General features: G+C 41.1%; 1 protein-coding gene across 1 annotated transcript; it reads left to right on the top strand.

Annotated features, from left to right (window-relative positions):
• The first annotated feature begins 350 nt into the window (after positions 1-350).
• On the top strand, positions 351-7,858 carry frmd8 (FERM domain containing 8). The gene is made up of 11 exons (XM_052047902.1): positions 351-739; positions 1,526-1,623; positions 1,707-1,874; positions 3,210-3,311; positions 3,578-3,636; positions 3,760-3,926; positions 5,090-5,302; positions 5,376-5,499; positions 5,595-5,744; positions 6,172-6,400; positions 6,489-7,858. The coding sequence occupies exons 2-11, from the start codon at positions 1,533-1,535 to the stop codon at positions 6,599-6,601; spliced, it is 1,416 nt and encodes a 471-aa protein (XP_051903862.1). The 5' UTR covers positions 351-739; positions 1,526-1,532; the 3' UTR covers positions 6,602-7,858.
• The last annotated feature ends 5,885 nt before the right edge of the window (positions 7,859-13,743 follow it).

The raw sequence follows: 13,743 nt of genomic DNA, 5'->3' as shown, positions 1-13,743 counted from the left end.
AGCATCCCTACAACGTGAGCAATTAAGTTGCTTTTGAGCAAGACCCTGATCCCACTGGTCCTGAGTTGAAGATGTGCAACACTGCACTCCCCTTTTGCTCTGATCAGCTTTTTTGTATGTACAGTATGTTATCTGGTTTCGAGGTGGTCAATGAAATCATAGAGTATGATAAATACGAAATATACAAATTAAAAATTGTATACGTTACAATTTGATAATGAGTATTATATTTATTTATTATATATTGGTGCGTATTTCCACTTTGACTCCGTTTTACTGCAAGACTATATCGGGTTACTTCATAATTATAGCTGCAGCGACGTCGGGCTCATGTGATGTATGACGTCATGTCCACTGCCTACCGGAAGCAATCTGACTATTTTCTATTCGTCATTTCCGAACCAATTTAGTCTAGCTTTGAATCATTCCATTAAACCGCACTCTGTGCGTTTATTTCGGGTTATGTTGTAACGTGTTCTATTACATACAGTTTTGAACACGATTTTGGGCGTTTGAAAGGCGCTGTCACGCCCAGTAGTGAGCCGTTCAGAAAAAAACCGATTCGTTCGTCACTCGATCGCTCGGTAACAATCGTGCTTGTCCGGAAAGCTAGTTTCAGACAAGCTGTCGGCGAGGTAGTAAATCAGTGGTATGCGAAAGTGTCTAATGATTTAAGCTACCTTACTTCATGCCCACAGACGACAGAGGAGTGGAGCACCAACTACACTCAAATTGACAGGTTGGTCGACCACTACGAAATATTGCTCTTCCACTAGCACTTAACAGTTTAGGCTGCATGCTAACATAATTAACGCTAATAGTTTTAATGTTGTTTTTTGTTGTTTGTTTGCTTTTTTAAGTCTAAGGCCTACCAGCTGGGTGAACGAATGCTATTGCAGTAACATGTAAAGACTGTTTTGTACTCTCTTGGCACTTCGTTTAGAATCCTTAAGTTGACTGAGTCTGAATGCTTCATCCTTGAACAATTGTTTGACCGTATATGGACACTCGGTAGAATTCGTTTCCCAATGTTTATCTCGCTAGCCATTGTTGCCGGCCTTAAATAACGCTTCGCACAAGTTAGCTGGAAGTATTATGGCGATGAACCAAGTCCTGTGGAATCCCTTGTTGATGGGCAGACGAACAGTGACACATTGAGACTAAACGATAAATCCACGTCAACAAGTTATCATTGCTTAACCGAGGTGTTTGTTTCCGTCTCCATGCCGACAGTCACAGAAATATAACTTAATTAATGTACTGGAAAAGATGCTTCCCTGTTTTGAAATAACGTCATCGCACAACTAATCGTCATAGCCTACAGCTATTTACTGCGGTCAGGCCAGCCTCCACTTGAAAAATTGATGTTAAGTCAGTGCCGCCAGCGAGCGGCATTTTTAATTAGCGTTGGTATTATTCGTCGGGGGCGAAACGTTTGACAATCCCTGGCTTAAATAATGCATTGATATGCTCACAGGTTTTTCGCGAGTGGAAGTCTAACTCAAGACCTCTCTTTGTGTTTCAGATTTGAGATGGAAGGAGATGTATGTAGCTTCCCCCCAGAGTCGTCAGATGACCGCTCACAAAGAGGAAGCGTAGCTTCTTCTGCTACACTCTCCCACTGTATGTGAAATGTGTAAATCATCATGTGAAATACTCATCAGGACATATATTTTATATGTATTTTAACTGTGTTTTCCTCCCAGCTCAAGATGTGCTCATATACCTGTTTGGTGACAGCGCGGTACACTTATCAGTAGAAGCGCTCGGCAATGTTACTGTGCAGGAGTTGGGTCGTTCTGTTCGAGAGGCTCTTCATGTTCCTGAGTGTGCACAGGATGCCTTTGCCTTCTGGCTGTCTTCTCCCCTCCTTGGTAAAAAAAACATACTGTACATACGTACATCCTTGTCAGTTCTGTTCTCACTTTAATTTTTTTTTAATTTACAGAATATTGCCTTTTTTTAATGTTATTTTAATCCATCCATCCATTTTCTGATCCGCTTTATCCTCACAAGGGTCACGGGGCATGCTGGAGCCTCATGGAGTACTCTGTGAATAGCCACGCAGGCAGGGGAGAACATACAAACCTCACACAGGGAGGCCAGATCGAACCCACTGCCTCTGCACTGTTAGATCGACACGCTAAAATCGACCATTTTTAAGTGAGCATAAGAACAAGAAATTGGAGACTCACTAATTGCTGAGGTCTTGTAAATTAAACAAAAATAAAATGTGGCTTTGCCCAACTTGCATTGTTCTGTTCTCATGATTTTAACATTAACTTGAATTACTTTTTTGTGAACACACAACTTATTTGCAATTACTGGGCCATGTTTGCGGAAGTGTAGCACATAAGCGACAAAAAGGAAATATCGGCGGTGGGTTCAATCCTGAGTCCCTGTGACCATGTCCAAGTGTCCTTGAGTAAGTTACTGCTGATGCTGCATCATCAGTAGGTGACTGAGGAAACAACGTGAAAGCGTTTGGCGTACCTTGAAGGTCAAAATGGACTACATGTGACGGCCCATTTACTATTCTCGGACAGGAACTGTCAGATGCACGGCCTTGTGAGTAGTTGGCATAATCAAGTTGAATTAGCCACAAGTTGCCACAATTTGTCTCCCTTGTGGTATAAAGTAAGCACCACAGGATTTATTTGTAGTTTGCCAGTCAATTGTCTTGCCCTATGGCAAAACTCGCAGTGGACGATGCGATCAGCTTGACATTGGAGTTTGACCGCTTCTTCCTTGGCAACATCAAACTCCTCCACCTAATTGTTTGGCGTTTGGTCTCTGAATCTTAATGGAAGAGCCGCAACTTTTCACTGGTACTTTTTTAGATGCCAAGGAGGAACCAGATTCTTGGGGGGAAACCAAGGTTTGGTGTTATGCTTGACGAAAGAAAAAGAAAATGGTGACTATTTTTCATTTGGTATCCTGAGCGCAACTTTGATTTGTCATTTTCAGCCAGAGGAGATCAAGTCAACAAATGCAATTATCTTGAACTTACAATTTGACAGGGTATGAATTGTGAAGACACACCTACAATCTGTACAAAGACTCTATAACCTATGAATCCATATGAGGGAAAATGAAATGCAAATTGAGATTTTTTTGTAATTTTAACTGCTTTTATTTTCCTACACACAGGAACTTTACAAATACAGATGTATCCGATCATCTTGTGTGCTTCTTATTTTTTTCAACAGAGCTGCAGTTAAAGGCAAGGCACCAACCGTACAAGGTGTGTCGCCAGTGGCAAGACTTGCTGTATCGCTTCACAGAAGCCTCAGAGGAAGACATTTCACAAGGTGAAAAGTGGACTCAAGCCTTTCTTTTTTTGTCTTGTGTTAAATGATGATGTTTTGAACATTTTTAATGTTGAAATGTGATTTCATGCTCAGAATGAAAAAGAGGATCTAATAGTGTGGATGTTTCAGAATTTTTACGTTCAAATATAGATACATAAAAAGTGACTTTAAGTCTTTGTAAAAGTAGTATGACAAGTCTATCCAATTTACTCAGTAATATCACCTCACCTTCATGCACTCAAGGATTTCCCCTTTTCACTCTTCAGATGAGCCCTGCCTCCAGTATCGTCGGAATGTGTTTTATCCCAAATTTAAAGAGCTGCAGGTATTTATTGGTCTTTATCCCCAGTGAAGGATGGATTTTTTTGTATTAAAAGCAGTGTGTAGAGCAACATGATTCAGTTTTAATGCCTCTTTCTGTTTAATCAATCGCAACCATGTTCTTCAGATAGAAGATGAGGGAGTGCTACGACTTTTATATGAAGAAGCCAAGCACAATATCATCACTGGACGATACCCCTGCGATCCTGAACATTGGGCCTCTCTTGGAGGCTTATCTCTTGCTCTTGATGAGGGGACAGGCCTGGAAAGGCAGAAATTGACCTCTGCTATACGGTAAGTAAAGGCTGGGCTATTCGCAGTCAACGGACGTTTTCAGGCTTTTCTGCTATGAATGAGTCTTCTGTCACGATTCAGAAATGCCACCTCACACTTGCATTCTCCTGTCCCTCAACGCAGATAATGTTCATCCATCTGAATAGGGTACACTCTGTGCTAGTGGGCAGGCAATTGAAGAGTCCCAAATCTGATTATCAATTACAACTTGCACTGGATGAAAGCAATTTGAGGTCCACAAAATTTGAGAGTATTTGCAGTAATTGTTCGATTCATTAACTGCATTTGTATGTTTCCGTGACTTTGCTTTATTGCCACAGATACACATTTCAAATTAAATAGTTAATTATTGTTGTTAAAAAAAAACGTTTTCCTGTACTCTATTAGTACAGCTGGATCTCGCTGCATACACAGTTAATTTGTGTATGGCATGTTCCAAGCTACAAAAATCACATTGTGGACGCAAAGCTAATTTTTGTGATGAAAGATCATGTGATAAGACATGGTATTTTTTTAACATAATGATGCACATGGAATTTGTCATGGCTATATAAGTGGTGACAGACGGTCGGCTGCTCATGAAAACTAATTACAGAACGCGCACACTCCCTTGGACCCCGTTATGGAAATTCACAGGCGTTTTGTATAAAGGCCAATGCTTTTTGTGTGAGGAGGAGGCACTCGCCACTGCATCACTCCACTATTTTCTACAGATTTCAAGTATCAATGGATTATCTTTTTCCCAACAGTAATAGTAGCTTTCTGAGGGTGGGATTGAGGCACTAAAATATTAGAGGCCTGACACATCACTTTAACACGGGAATTTTGGGAATAATTGTGTGCTTTTAAGATAACACTTAACTCTCGACGCAGGCTAAAATAGTATTTATTTTGGATTTGTGAGGAGTAGCTTTTTTTTTGTTGTTGTCACAAATAGTTAATAAAACTGTAGTTTCTCCACTTCCCCACTGGGTAGTGCAATTCTCCTTACACTCAGAAGATTGTACTGCGATGCACTTGCCGAAAAAATTATATGTATGTATTTCTTATTAATGGAATACTATACTGTATATGAAAATATCTGAATGCCTGGAGAAATGTTTGTTCATTCAAATACAGTATGAAAGTGTTCTATTATTGATGCTGAATTCGTCCACCCGCAGGGAGAAGAAGCTGTCTTCTTTCCTACCAACACATGTGGCCATGGCGAGTGGAGGTTTATTCTCGACGCTCAGAGGGAAGTCAAGCCGTCAGGCAGGGTTGGAGCAAAGACTTTTGGAAGAGTACCGAAAGATCAACTTATCTGGAGACTGTCCGCAAGACCCAGAGCTTATACATCAGTACCTGAGAACATGTCACTCTCTTCCTTATTATGGGTAAGAGATCCTTTCATTAAAAAAAAAAGGTGACATCTCAGAGAATTGACAACTTTAGGAACTGTTAAAACAGGTGTGCTTTTTTTGATGGGGAGATTGACAAACCTGCCCAAGGAATCCTGCAGAGGGTCAAACGCAAAGCTGTCATAGTCGGGATCTCGCTGGAGGGAGTTTATGTGATGGACATCAAGGACAAAGTGGGTGCTCTTTGTCTGATTTGTGAAATACATAAGGCACTTTCCATTTCCCACCCATAACACTAACTGCTCTTCTTGGATATATGTCATTGCAGCATGTGCTTCTCGGCCTGCGCTTCTATGAGCTTTCCTGGGACCACAGCTCCCCCGAGGAGGAAGGGGACTCGCACATCTTATGGCTTGAGTTTGATGGCGACGAAGATGGTACTCCGGTTAACAAGTTGCTGAAAATTTACTCCAAACAAGTAAGTATGTTATGTTCATTAATTTTGTCCAGGTCTATCATTATTTCATGGCTAGCAGAGTCCAGGGTTTAATTGTTGTTGAACGTACTGACTGATGTCAAACACAGGCGTAGCACAAGCAAACACAAGTTAAAAAAAAACGTGTGTGTGTGTATACGCAGATGTAACACGGCTGCACTGACCTGTAATAATAATAACATAATCATTTCATTTCTTAAAACTCACCTACTCCGCAGTGATTTTAAACACTTTTACACATTTTTGCATTATTTTCTTTTTCAAAATGTGTGTTGGTGAGGTCTTGCATAATTATCCCTCTTTTACATCCTCCTATAAGGTCTTGATTTCATCATGTGTAGGTGATGCATTCATGGGCCACACAAAATGAAGGCTCGGCTGAACTGTCTGTTGCACATCTGTTGGTCAGGCGGAGCTCATGAGTGGCTTCATCGAGTTTTGCGTGGAGCTTCGGTCAGTGTCTGAGGGAGGAGCTGCAGCGGAAATAGATGGTGATTCAAGTCGGTCACAACAAGCCTCTGGTAAAGATGACGGTGACAAGCATGGACGTGGGGGGCGGCGTGGGATGTTGCGCCGGCAGAGCAGCGTGGTGTGCAGCCGAGTCCATTCGCTTAACACCATAAACTATGTTGACAATGGTGAGTCTTCCTCCTCGATCACAATGCAGAGATGAATCAGCATCCCAAGAGTTAATTCAACTTTTGTCTATTCTTTTTGTCTCTCCAGGAAAAGAAATCAAATGCTTAAAGCCCAAAAGAGCTGCATCCTTTTTCACGCGACAGACATCCGGGCCCATGTACTCTTCTGTGCAAGTAACAGAGAGCTCAGAGCAGGGTTAAGATTTTCCACCTGCAGCACTGCCACCCATTCACAAGACCAAAACAGACCATTTAAAAAGACGTTTGACTGGGGATGGACACAAAACACATTAACACTGGACCAAGTGAGAGATCTTATGATGACCATATTTATCTTCTGATGTATATATTTTGCATACATGTTAATGTGAACACCCAAGTGACTTGATAAGGATCACAAGTGCTGACAACAGCCGAACATACGAAGGAGAAAAGCCTTGATGAAATAACAGCTACTGGTGACTATCGTGTGAACCTAAAAACTTCTCTTCGGCATAACAGCTGACTTACCTCGATTTCCTTTGAAACCCTCGATAACCTGAGTAACTCATTATGACCACATACTATGCCTAGTATGAACGCTTATCCTGAGAAATTTTGGGAAACATCCTTTCAAGTCTCTTGTTTGCTTCTTTTTAAGCTGTCAGTGCCTTGTTCCAGAAGGTCAGCTCGGACACATTCATTCATTCATTCATCTTCCGAGCCGCTTGATCCTCACTAGGGTCACGGGGGGTGCTGGAGCCTATCCCAGCTGTCTCTGGGCCGTAGGCGGGGGACACCCTGAATCGGTTGCCAGCCAATCGCAGGGCACACAGAAACGAACAACCATTCGCACTCACACTCACACCTAGGGACAATTTAGAATGTTCAATCAGCCTGCCACGCATGTTTTTGGAATGTGGGAGGAAACCGGAGCACCCAGAGAAAACCCAGGCAGGCCCGGGGAGAACATGCAAACTCCACACAGGGAGACCGGAGCTGGAATCGAACCCGGTACCTCCGCACTGTGAAGCCGACGTGCTAACCACTGGACTACCGGGCCGCCCAAGCTCGGACACAATACTATGATCATGATTTTTTCAATATTATTATTTTTTTGGGGGGGGGTGACTACGGCAGGTCAATCAATCTTTGCTGACTTGGGCACTATGTGATGAAATCAACAGCAGGTGACATTCTCAGAATGCAGACGGACAAGTTCACTAAATATTTAATCATAACATTTGCTTGATCATGTCTTTTCATTGCAAAAAAAATGTAACAAGCTGATGGGACTGGGCTTTTATATGTGCCTTGTGTTAAACAACAAAACCTCATGAAAGGGGCATCAAACAGAGTAGACATCAAGTTCCTTCCTTCATTTCCAGGCAACCAACTCCATATTTGTATTTTTCTACGCTTGGAGAGGTTTGCTATGTTATGTATCCAACCTGTCATAATTAAAGGTGTTGTTAATAATTTTATGCATGTCACATTGTAGACTAGGCATTCCAATGTGTTGACATGAAAGATAAGGCTGACCTGTTTAGACATTTTCTTTGTTAGGGGTCGTACTCAAGACTGGAGTCGCGCGTTTCCTCTTCGGCAGTCACTATGCAGAAGCTTGCAGAAGTTCCTTTCATGTTTTGTGTTACGTTTGTTCCTTCAGATGGCTATCGTGCGCTGCAGCAGTCAATGGAGTTTGGCTTTTGTCTGACCGGTGCACTGTGGACTTTCGGGGGTATTTCCCACATTTAACTTACTCTCGGCAGTAGAAAGACATGGAATTGCTGTCAGTCATTCAGCCAGTGATTTCTTCTGCTTTTGATGATTAGCCTTTTTTTCCCCCCCAACATTTGCACTTCGTACTGAGTGAGTGTAGAGAAGTCGTTGAGACCACACCACACTTAAGAACAAGATGTAAGTTACTGGCGTTTACTGAATAACACTGTATATATTATACACACACACACACACACATATATATATGTGTGTGTGTATTTAAATACACTTTTTCAGGTGACCATCCAGTGTTGTCTTTTTTTTTTTTCAAGCTACGCAAGATGGCAATGCTAATGTCCTACTTAATGGTGCCGAAAAAAACGGCCATGTAGAATAAGGTGTTTTTTGCTGAAAAATTGACCAGGTACAGAAAGGCGTTTTTAGACGAAAAAAAACGACCATGTATAGTCTGCCGTTTTTCGTCGAAAAAAAAACAACCATGTATATACTCAGGCGTTTTTAACAAAAAAATGACCATGTATAGCAAGGCCTTTTGAGTTGAAAAAAAACGGCCATGTATAGTAAGGCGTTTTTAACACAAAAACAACGACCATGTATAGTAAGGCGTTTTTGGCCAAAAAAAAACCCGACCATGTATAGTAAGGCGTTTTTGACACAAAAAAAGCCAACCATGTATAGTAAGGTGTTTTTTGTCGGAAAAAAAACACCATGTAGTCAGGCATTTTTTAACAAAAAAAGACCATGTATAGTAAGGCGTTTTTAACACAAAAAACCGACCATGTATATATAGTAAGGCGTTTTATACACAAAAAACCCGACCATGTATAGTAAGGCGTTTTTAACAAAAAAAGAACGACCAAATAAAGTAAGGCGTTTTTAGCCGGAAAAAAAACGAAATTAATATATAGTCAGGCGGTTTTAGCCCGAAAAAACGACCATGTATAGGAAGGTGTTTTTAGCCCTAAAACACGACAGTATAATAGGCCTTAGTACCGAAAAAAAACAACCATGTATATTAAGCCGTTTTTCGCCCGAAAAAAAACCCGGCCATGTATAGTAAGGCGTTTTTAGCCCAAAAAAACGACCATGTATAGTAAGGCGTTTTTAACAAAAAAAGAACGACCAAATAAAGTAAGGCGTTTTTAGCCGAAAAAACCCGAAATAGTATATAGTCAGGCGGTTTTAGCCCGAAAAAACGACCATGTATAGTAAGGTGCTTTTAGCCCTAAAACACGACAGTATAATAGGCCTTTGTACCGAAAAAAAACGACCATGTATAGTAAGGCGTTTTTAGCCGAAAAAAACGACTATGCATAGTAAGGCATTTTTAGCCCGAAAAAAACGATCATGTATTGTCAGGCGTTTTTAGCCCGAAGAAACGACATAGTATAATACGGCGTTTTTAGCCCGAAAAAAACGACATGTATAGTAAGGCGTTTTTAGCCAAAAAAAACGAAATAGTATATAGTCAGGTGTTTTTAGCCCGAAAAAATGACATAGTATAGTAAAGCGTTTGTAGCCCAAAAAAAACGACCATGTATAGTAAGGCGTTTTTCGCCTGAAAAAAAAGCGGCCATGTATAGTCAGGCGTTTCCGAAAAACCGACCATGTATAGTAAGGCGTTTTTAGCCAAAAAAAAGGAATAGTATATAGTCAGGCGTTTTTAGCCCGAAAAAACGACATAGTATAGTAAAGCGTTTGTAGCCCAAAAAAACGACCATGTAGAGTAAGGCGTTTTTCGGCTGAAAAAAAACCCGGCCACGTATAGTCAGGCGTTTCCGAAAAAACGACCATGTATGGTCAGTCATTTTTAGCCCGAAAAAACGACCATGTATAGTAAGGCGTTTTTCGGCTAAAAAACTCCGACCATGTATAGTAAGGCGTTTTTAGCCCGAAAAAAACGACCCTGTATAGTAAGGCATTTTTAGCTGAAAAAAACAACCCTGTATAGTCAGGCGTTTTTAGCCCGAAGAAACGACATAGTATAGTACGGCGTTTTTAGCCCGAAAAAAACGACATGTATAGAAAGGCCTTTTTAGCCAAAAAAAAACAACCAGGTATTGGAAAGCCTTTTTAGCACAAAAAATGACCATGGTCAAAAACATGGTTGTTTGAACCAGGGTTGCCTGGACTGAACACCTGGATGTGTACCGCTCCACCGCCAGTGACAGTGACTTCATATGCGCTGTCGGCATGTTTGACATGCATTACGAAAGGTTTGCAGGAAAAAGGAACTTCATGTTTGGTGTTGTATTTGAACACAACATGAGCAGGGTTCAAACTAGGGTTGTCTGGATCAAACACATGCATGTGTACTCTTACACCACCAGTTACTATGACTTGTCCAGCACTATAGGCATATTAGTAATGCACTAGGGAGGGTTTACAGTAATGAAGCAAAGCTTTTGGTGTATTTTATTTTCACATGTGAGCAGGATTTGAACCGAGGGAACCTGAGCCGGAAGCCAGCGCGTGTGCCTCTACACTACAACACATGGTCAATTTTCTTAGGCGAAAAAGGCCTTACTATACTATGTCGTTTTTTTCGGATAAAACCCGCCTTGCATGGTCGTTTTTTTTTTCGGCTGAAAACACCTTACTCGTAACGACCATGTATAGTAAGGCGTTTTTAGCCCGAAAAAATGACATAGTATAGTAAGCCGTTTTTGATTTGAAAAAAAAATTACATAGTATATAGTAAGGCGTTTTGTTTTTAGACCGAAAAAAAAGATAGTATAGTAAGGCGTTTTTGGGCCGAAAAAAACGACCATGCGTTTTTGGCCAGAAAAAAACGACATAGTATAGTAAGGCGTTTTTAGGCCCGAAAAACACGACATAGTATAGTAAGGCGTTTTTGGCCCGAAAAAAATTACATAGTATAGTAAGGCGTGTTTAGGCCCGAAAAACACGACATAGTATAGTAAGGCGTTTTTGGCCCGAAAAAAATAACATAGTATAGTAAGGCGTGTTTAGGCCCGAAAAACACGACATAGTATAGTAAGGCGTTTTTGGGCCGAAAAAAACGACCATGTGTTTTTGGCCAGAAAAAAACGACATAGTACAGTAAGGCGTTTTTTAGCCCGAAAAACAGGACATAGTATAGTTAGGCGTTTTTGATCTGAAAAATAGGTTTGCAGGAAAAAGGAACTTCATGCTTGGTGTTGTATTTTCACACATCACTGAGCGGGGTTCAAACTGTGGTTGTTTGGACCAGACACCTGCATGTGTACCCCTACACCACCAGTGACAATGACTAGTCCTGCACTATAGGCGTATTTGGAATGCACTAGGGAGGGTTTGCAGTAAATAGAAGCAAAGTAGTTAGTGCATTTTATTTTCACGTGACCGAGTGGGATTTGAACCGAGGCTGCCTGAGCCAAAAGTCAGGTCATGTTCCTCTAAACTACAACACACAGTCAATTTGCTGGTCGAAAAAGGCTTTACTATTGTGGTATATGGTTTTTGCTGCTTCGCTGGTCTTCAAAAAACACTCGGTGATCGGGGGCTGTTTCCCGACGAATGAGCACTTCAGGGACCACGACTGATTGGGAAAAGATTTTATTCAACCAATGTCAGAGTGAAGTCTTTCCAAAAAGTTGAGTGGCCCAAGGCATGGATGTAAAAAAGCCCCCCAACCCCTGTCAGGCCTGTATCTTTTATACCTGGCAAGGAGCTGATGTCATGGCTTTGTGCACCAGCTGCGGTTTTCAATCTACTAGTTTACTTCAGTCCTAAAAAGGAGATCTTGACCAGCGCTGTTGGTGATGGACGACAACAGCCACTTTACCTTATTATAGGATTGCACACATTGCTGAAACTGAATTCTCCCTGACCAGCAAATATAGAATAGAATCGTGTCACTGAGGCCAGGTGGACATTCTAAGGCCACCTACAGGAATAGAGAGGGAATTTCAAATTACACTTCACTATACTATGTCGGTTTTTTTTTTCTGCCAAAAAGCACCTTGCTATACATGGTCATTTTTTTCGGCTGAAAACGCCTTACTCGTAACGACCATGTATTGTCAGGTGTTTTTAGGACTAAAAAAAACACATTGTATAGTAAGGCGTTTTTAGCTGGGAAAAAAACAACCATGTATAGGTAAGAGTTTTTAGCCCGAAAAAAACGACCATGTATAGTAAGGCGTTTTTAACACAAAAAATGACCATGGATAGTCAGGTGTTTTTAGCCCAAAAAACATGATTATATGAACCAGGGTTGCCTGGACTGAACACCTGGATGTGTACCTCACCACCACCAGTGACAGTGACTTCATTTGCACTGTTGGCATATTTGATGCACTACGAAAGGTTTGCAGGAAAAAAGTAACTTAGTGCTGTATTTTCACACATCACTGAGCGGGGTTGGGGTTGTCTGGCCCAAACACCTGCATGTGTACCCCTACACCACCAGTGACTGTGACTGCCCCTGCACTATAGGCGTATTTGGAATGCACAAGGAAGGGTTTTGCAGTAAAAAGAAGCAAAGCATTTAGTGTATTTTATTTACACAGGTGACTGAGCGGGGTTTGAACCAAGAGCCTGGACCGAAAGCCGGCGCGTGTGCCTCTTTTTTAGGGTAAAAAGGCCTTAATATACATGGTCAGTTTTTCTGGCAAAAAATTTAATATACATGGTCGTTTTTCTCGAGCTAAAAATGCCTGACTATACTATCTCGTTTTTTTCGGGCTAAAAACGCCTTATTATACATGGTCGTTTTTTTTCGAGTGAAAAACGCCTTACTATACTATGTTGTTTTTTCGGGCTAAAAACTCCTGACTATACATGGTCATTTTTTTTGGGCTAGCCTTACTATATCTTCGGGCTAAAACCCCTTACTACCCATGGTCGTTTTCTTCGGGCTAAAAATGCCTTAATATGTACATGGTGTTTTTTTTTGGGCGAAAAACGCCTTTATATACATGGTTGTTTTTTTCGGGCTAAAAACGCCTTACTATAGTCGTTTTTTTTCGGCTAAAAAGGCCTTTCTGTACTGTCGTTTTGTTCGAGCGAAAAAGGCCTTACTATACATGGTCGTTTTTTCGGGCTAAAACGCCTGACTATACATGGTCGTTTTTTTCAGGCTAAAAATGCCTTTCCTCCCATGGACGTTTTTTGCGGCTAAAAACACCTTACTATACATGGTTGTTTTTGGGGGCAAAAAACGCTATAGTAAGGCATTTGAAGACTTTTTTTCTGTGCTAAAAAGCCTAACTCCACATCAATGCCATTTGACTTTTGTGGCTATGGCAAGCCCACCAAAATCACCAATTTGACCAAATGTTCGCAGAGCCTTTGCAACCAAAATAGCTATGTAAGCCATTACATACCAAATTTCTCCAAATTGATTTTTTTTTCCAAAATCGATCTCATTTGGAAGCTGGCAAAGTTTTAGAGTGTAAAACAATTGAGAAACTCACTGCCATTTTACTGCTGTGCCAATGGGAGTCCACCAAATACACCAACTTGACCAAAACTTAGTACTATATAGCCTCTACAGCCAAAATGGCGACAGAGGACTTTTCAAACCAACTTTATTCCATTTTTTTTCCAATCTAATTTTTCAAAATGGATGTCACTGGAAAGTTGGGTATGGGTCGAGTATGAAACGGGTCAAAAAG

This window comes from Hippocampus zosterae, chromosome 16 (genome assembly GCF_025434085.1).
Source record: "Hippocampus zosterae strain Florida chromosome 16, ASM2543408v3, whole genome shotgun sequence".
NCBI lineage: Eukaryota > Metazoa > Chordata > Actinopteri > Syngnathiformes > Syngnathidae > Hippocampus > Hippocampus zosterae.
Note: the sequence above shows the minus strand (reverse complement) of the source record. Positions and strands in the feature narration are given on the sequence as shown.

Excerpts from the sequence above, each read along its gene's own strand:
- frmd8 (XM_052047902.1), top strand. The coding sequence starts at position 1,533 with ATGGAAGGAGATGTATGTAGCTTCCCCCCAGAGTCGTCAGATGACCGC. Across the intron at positions 3,927-5,089 it reads AAATTGACCTCTGCTATACG|GGAGAAGAAGCTGTCTTCTT; the intron begins GTAAGTAAAGGC and ends GTCCACCCGCAG. Across the intron at positions 5,303-5,375 it reads CACTCTCTTCCTTATTATGG|GTGTGCTTTTTTTGATGGGG; the intron begins GTAAGAGATCCT and ends CTGTTAAAACAG.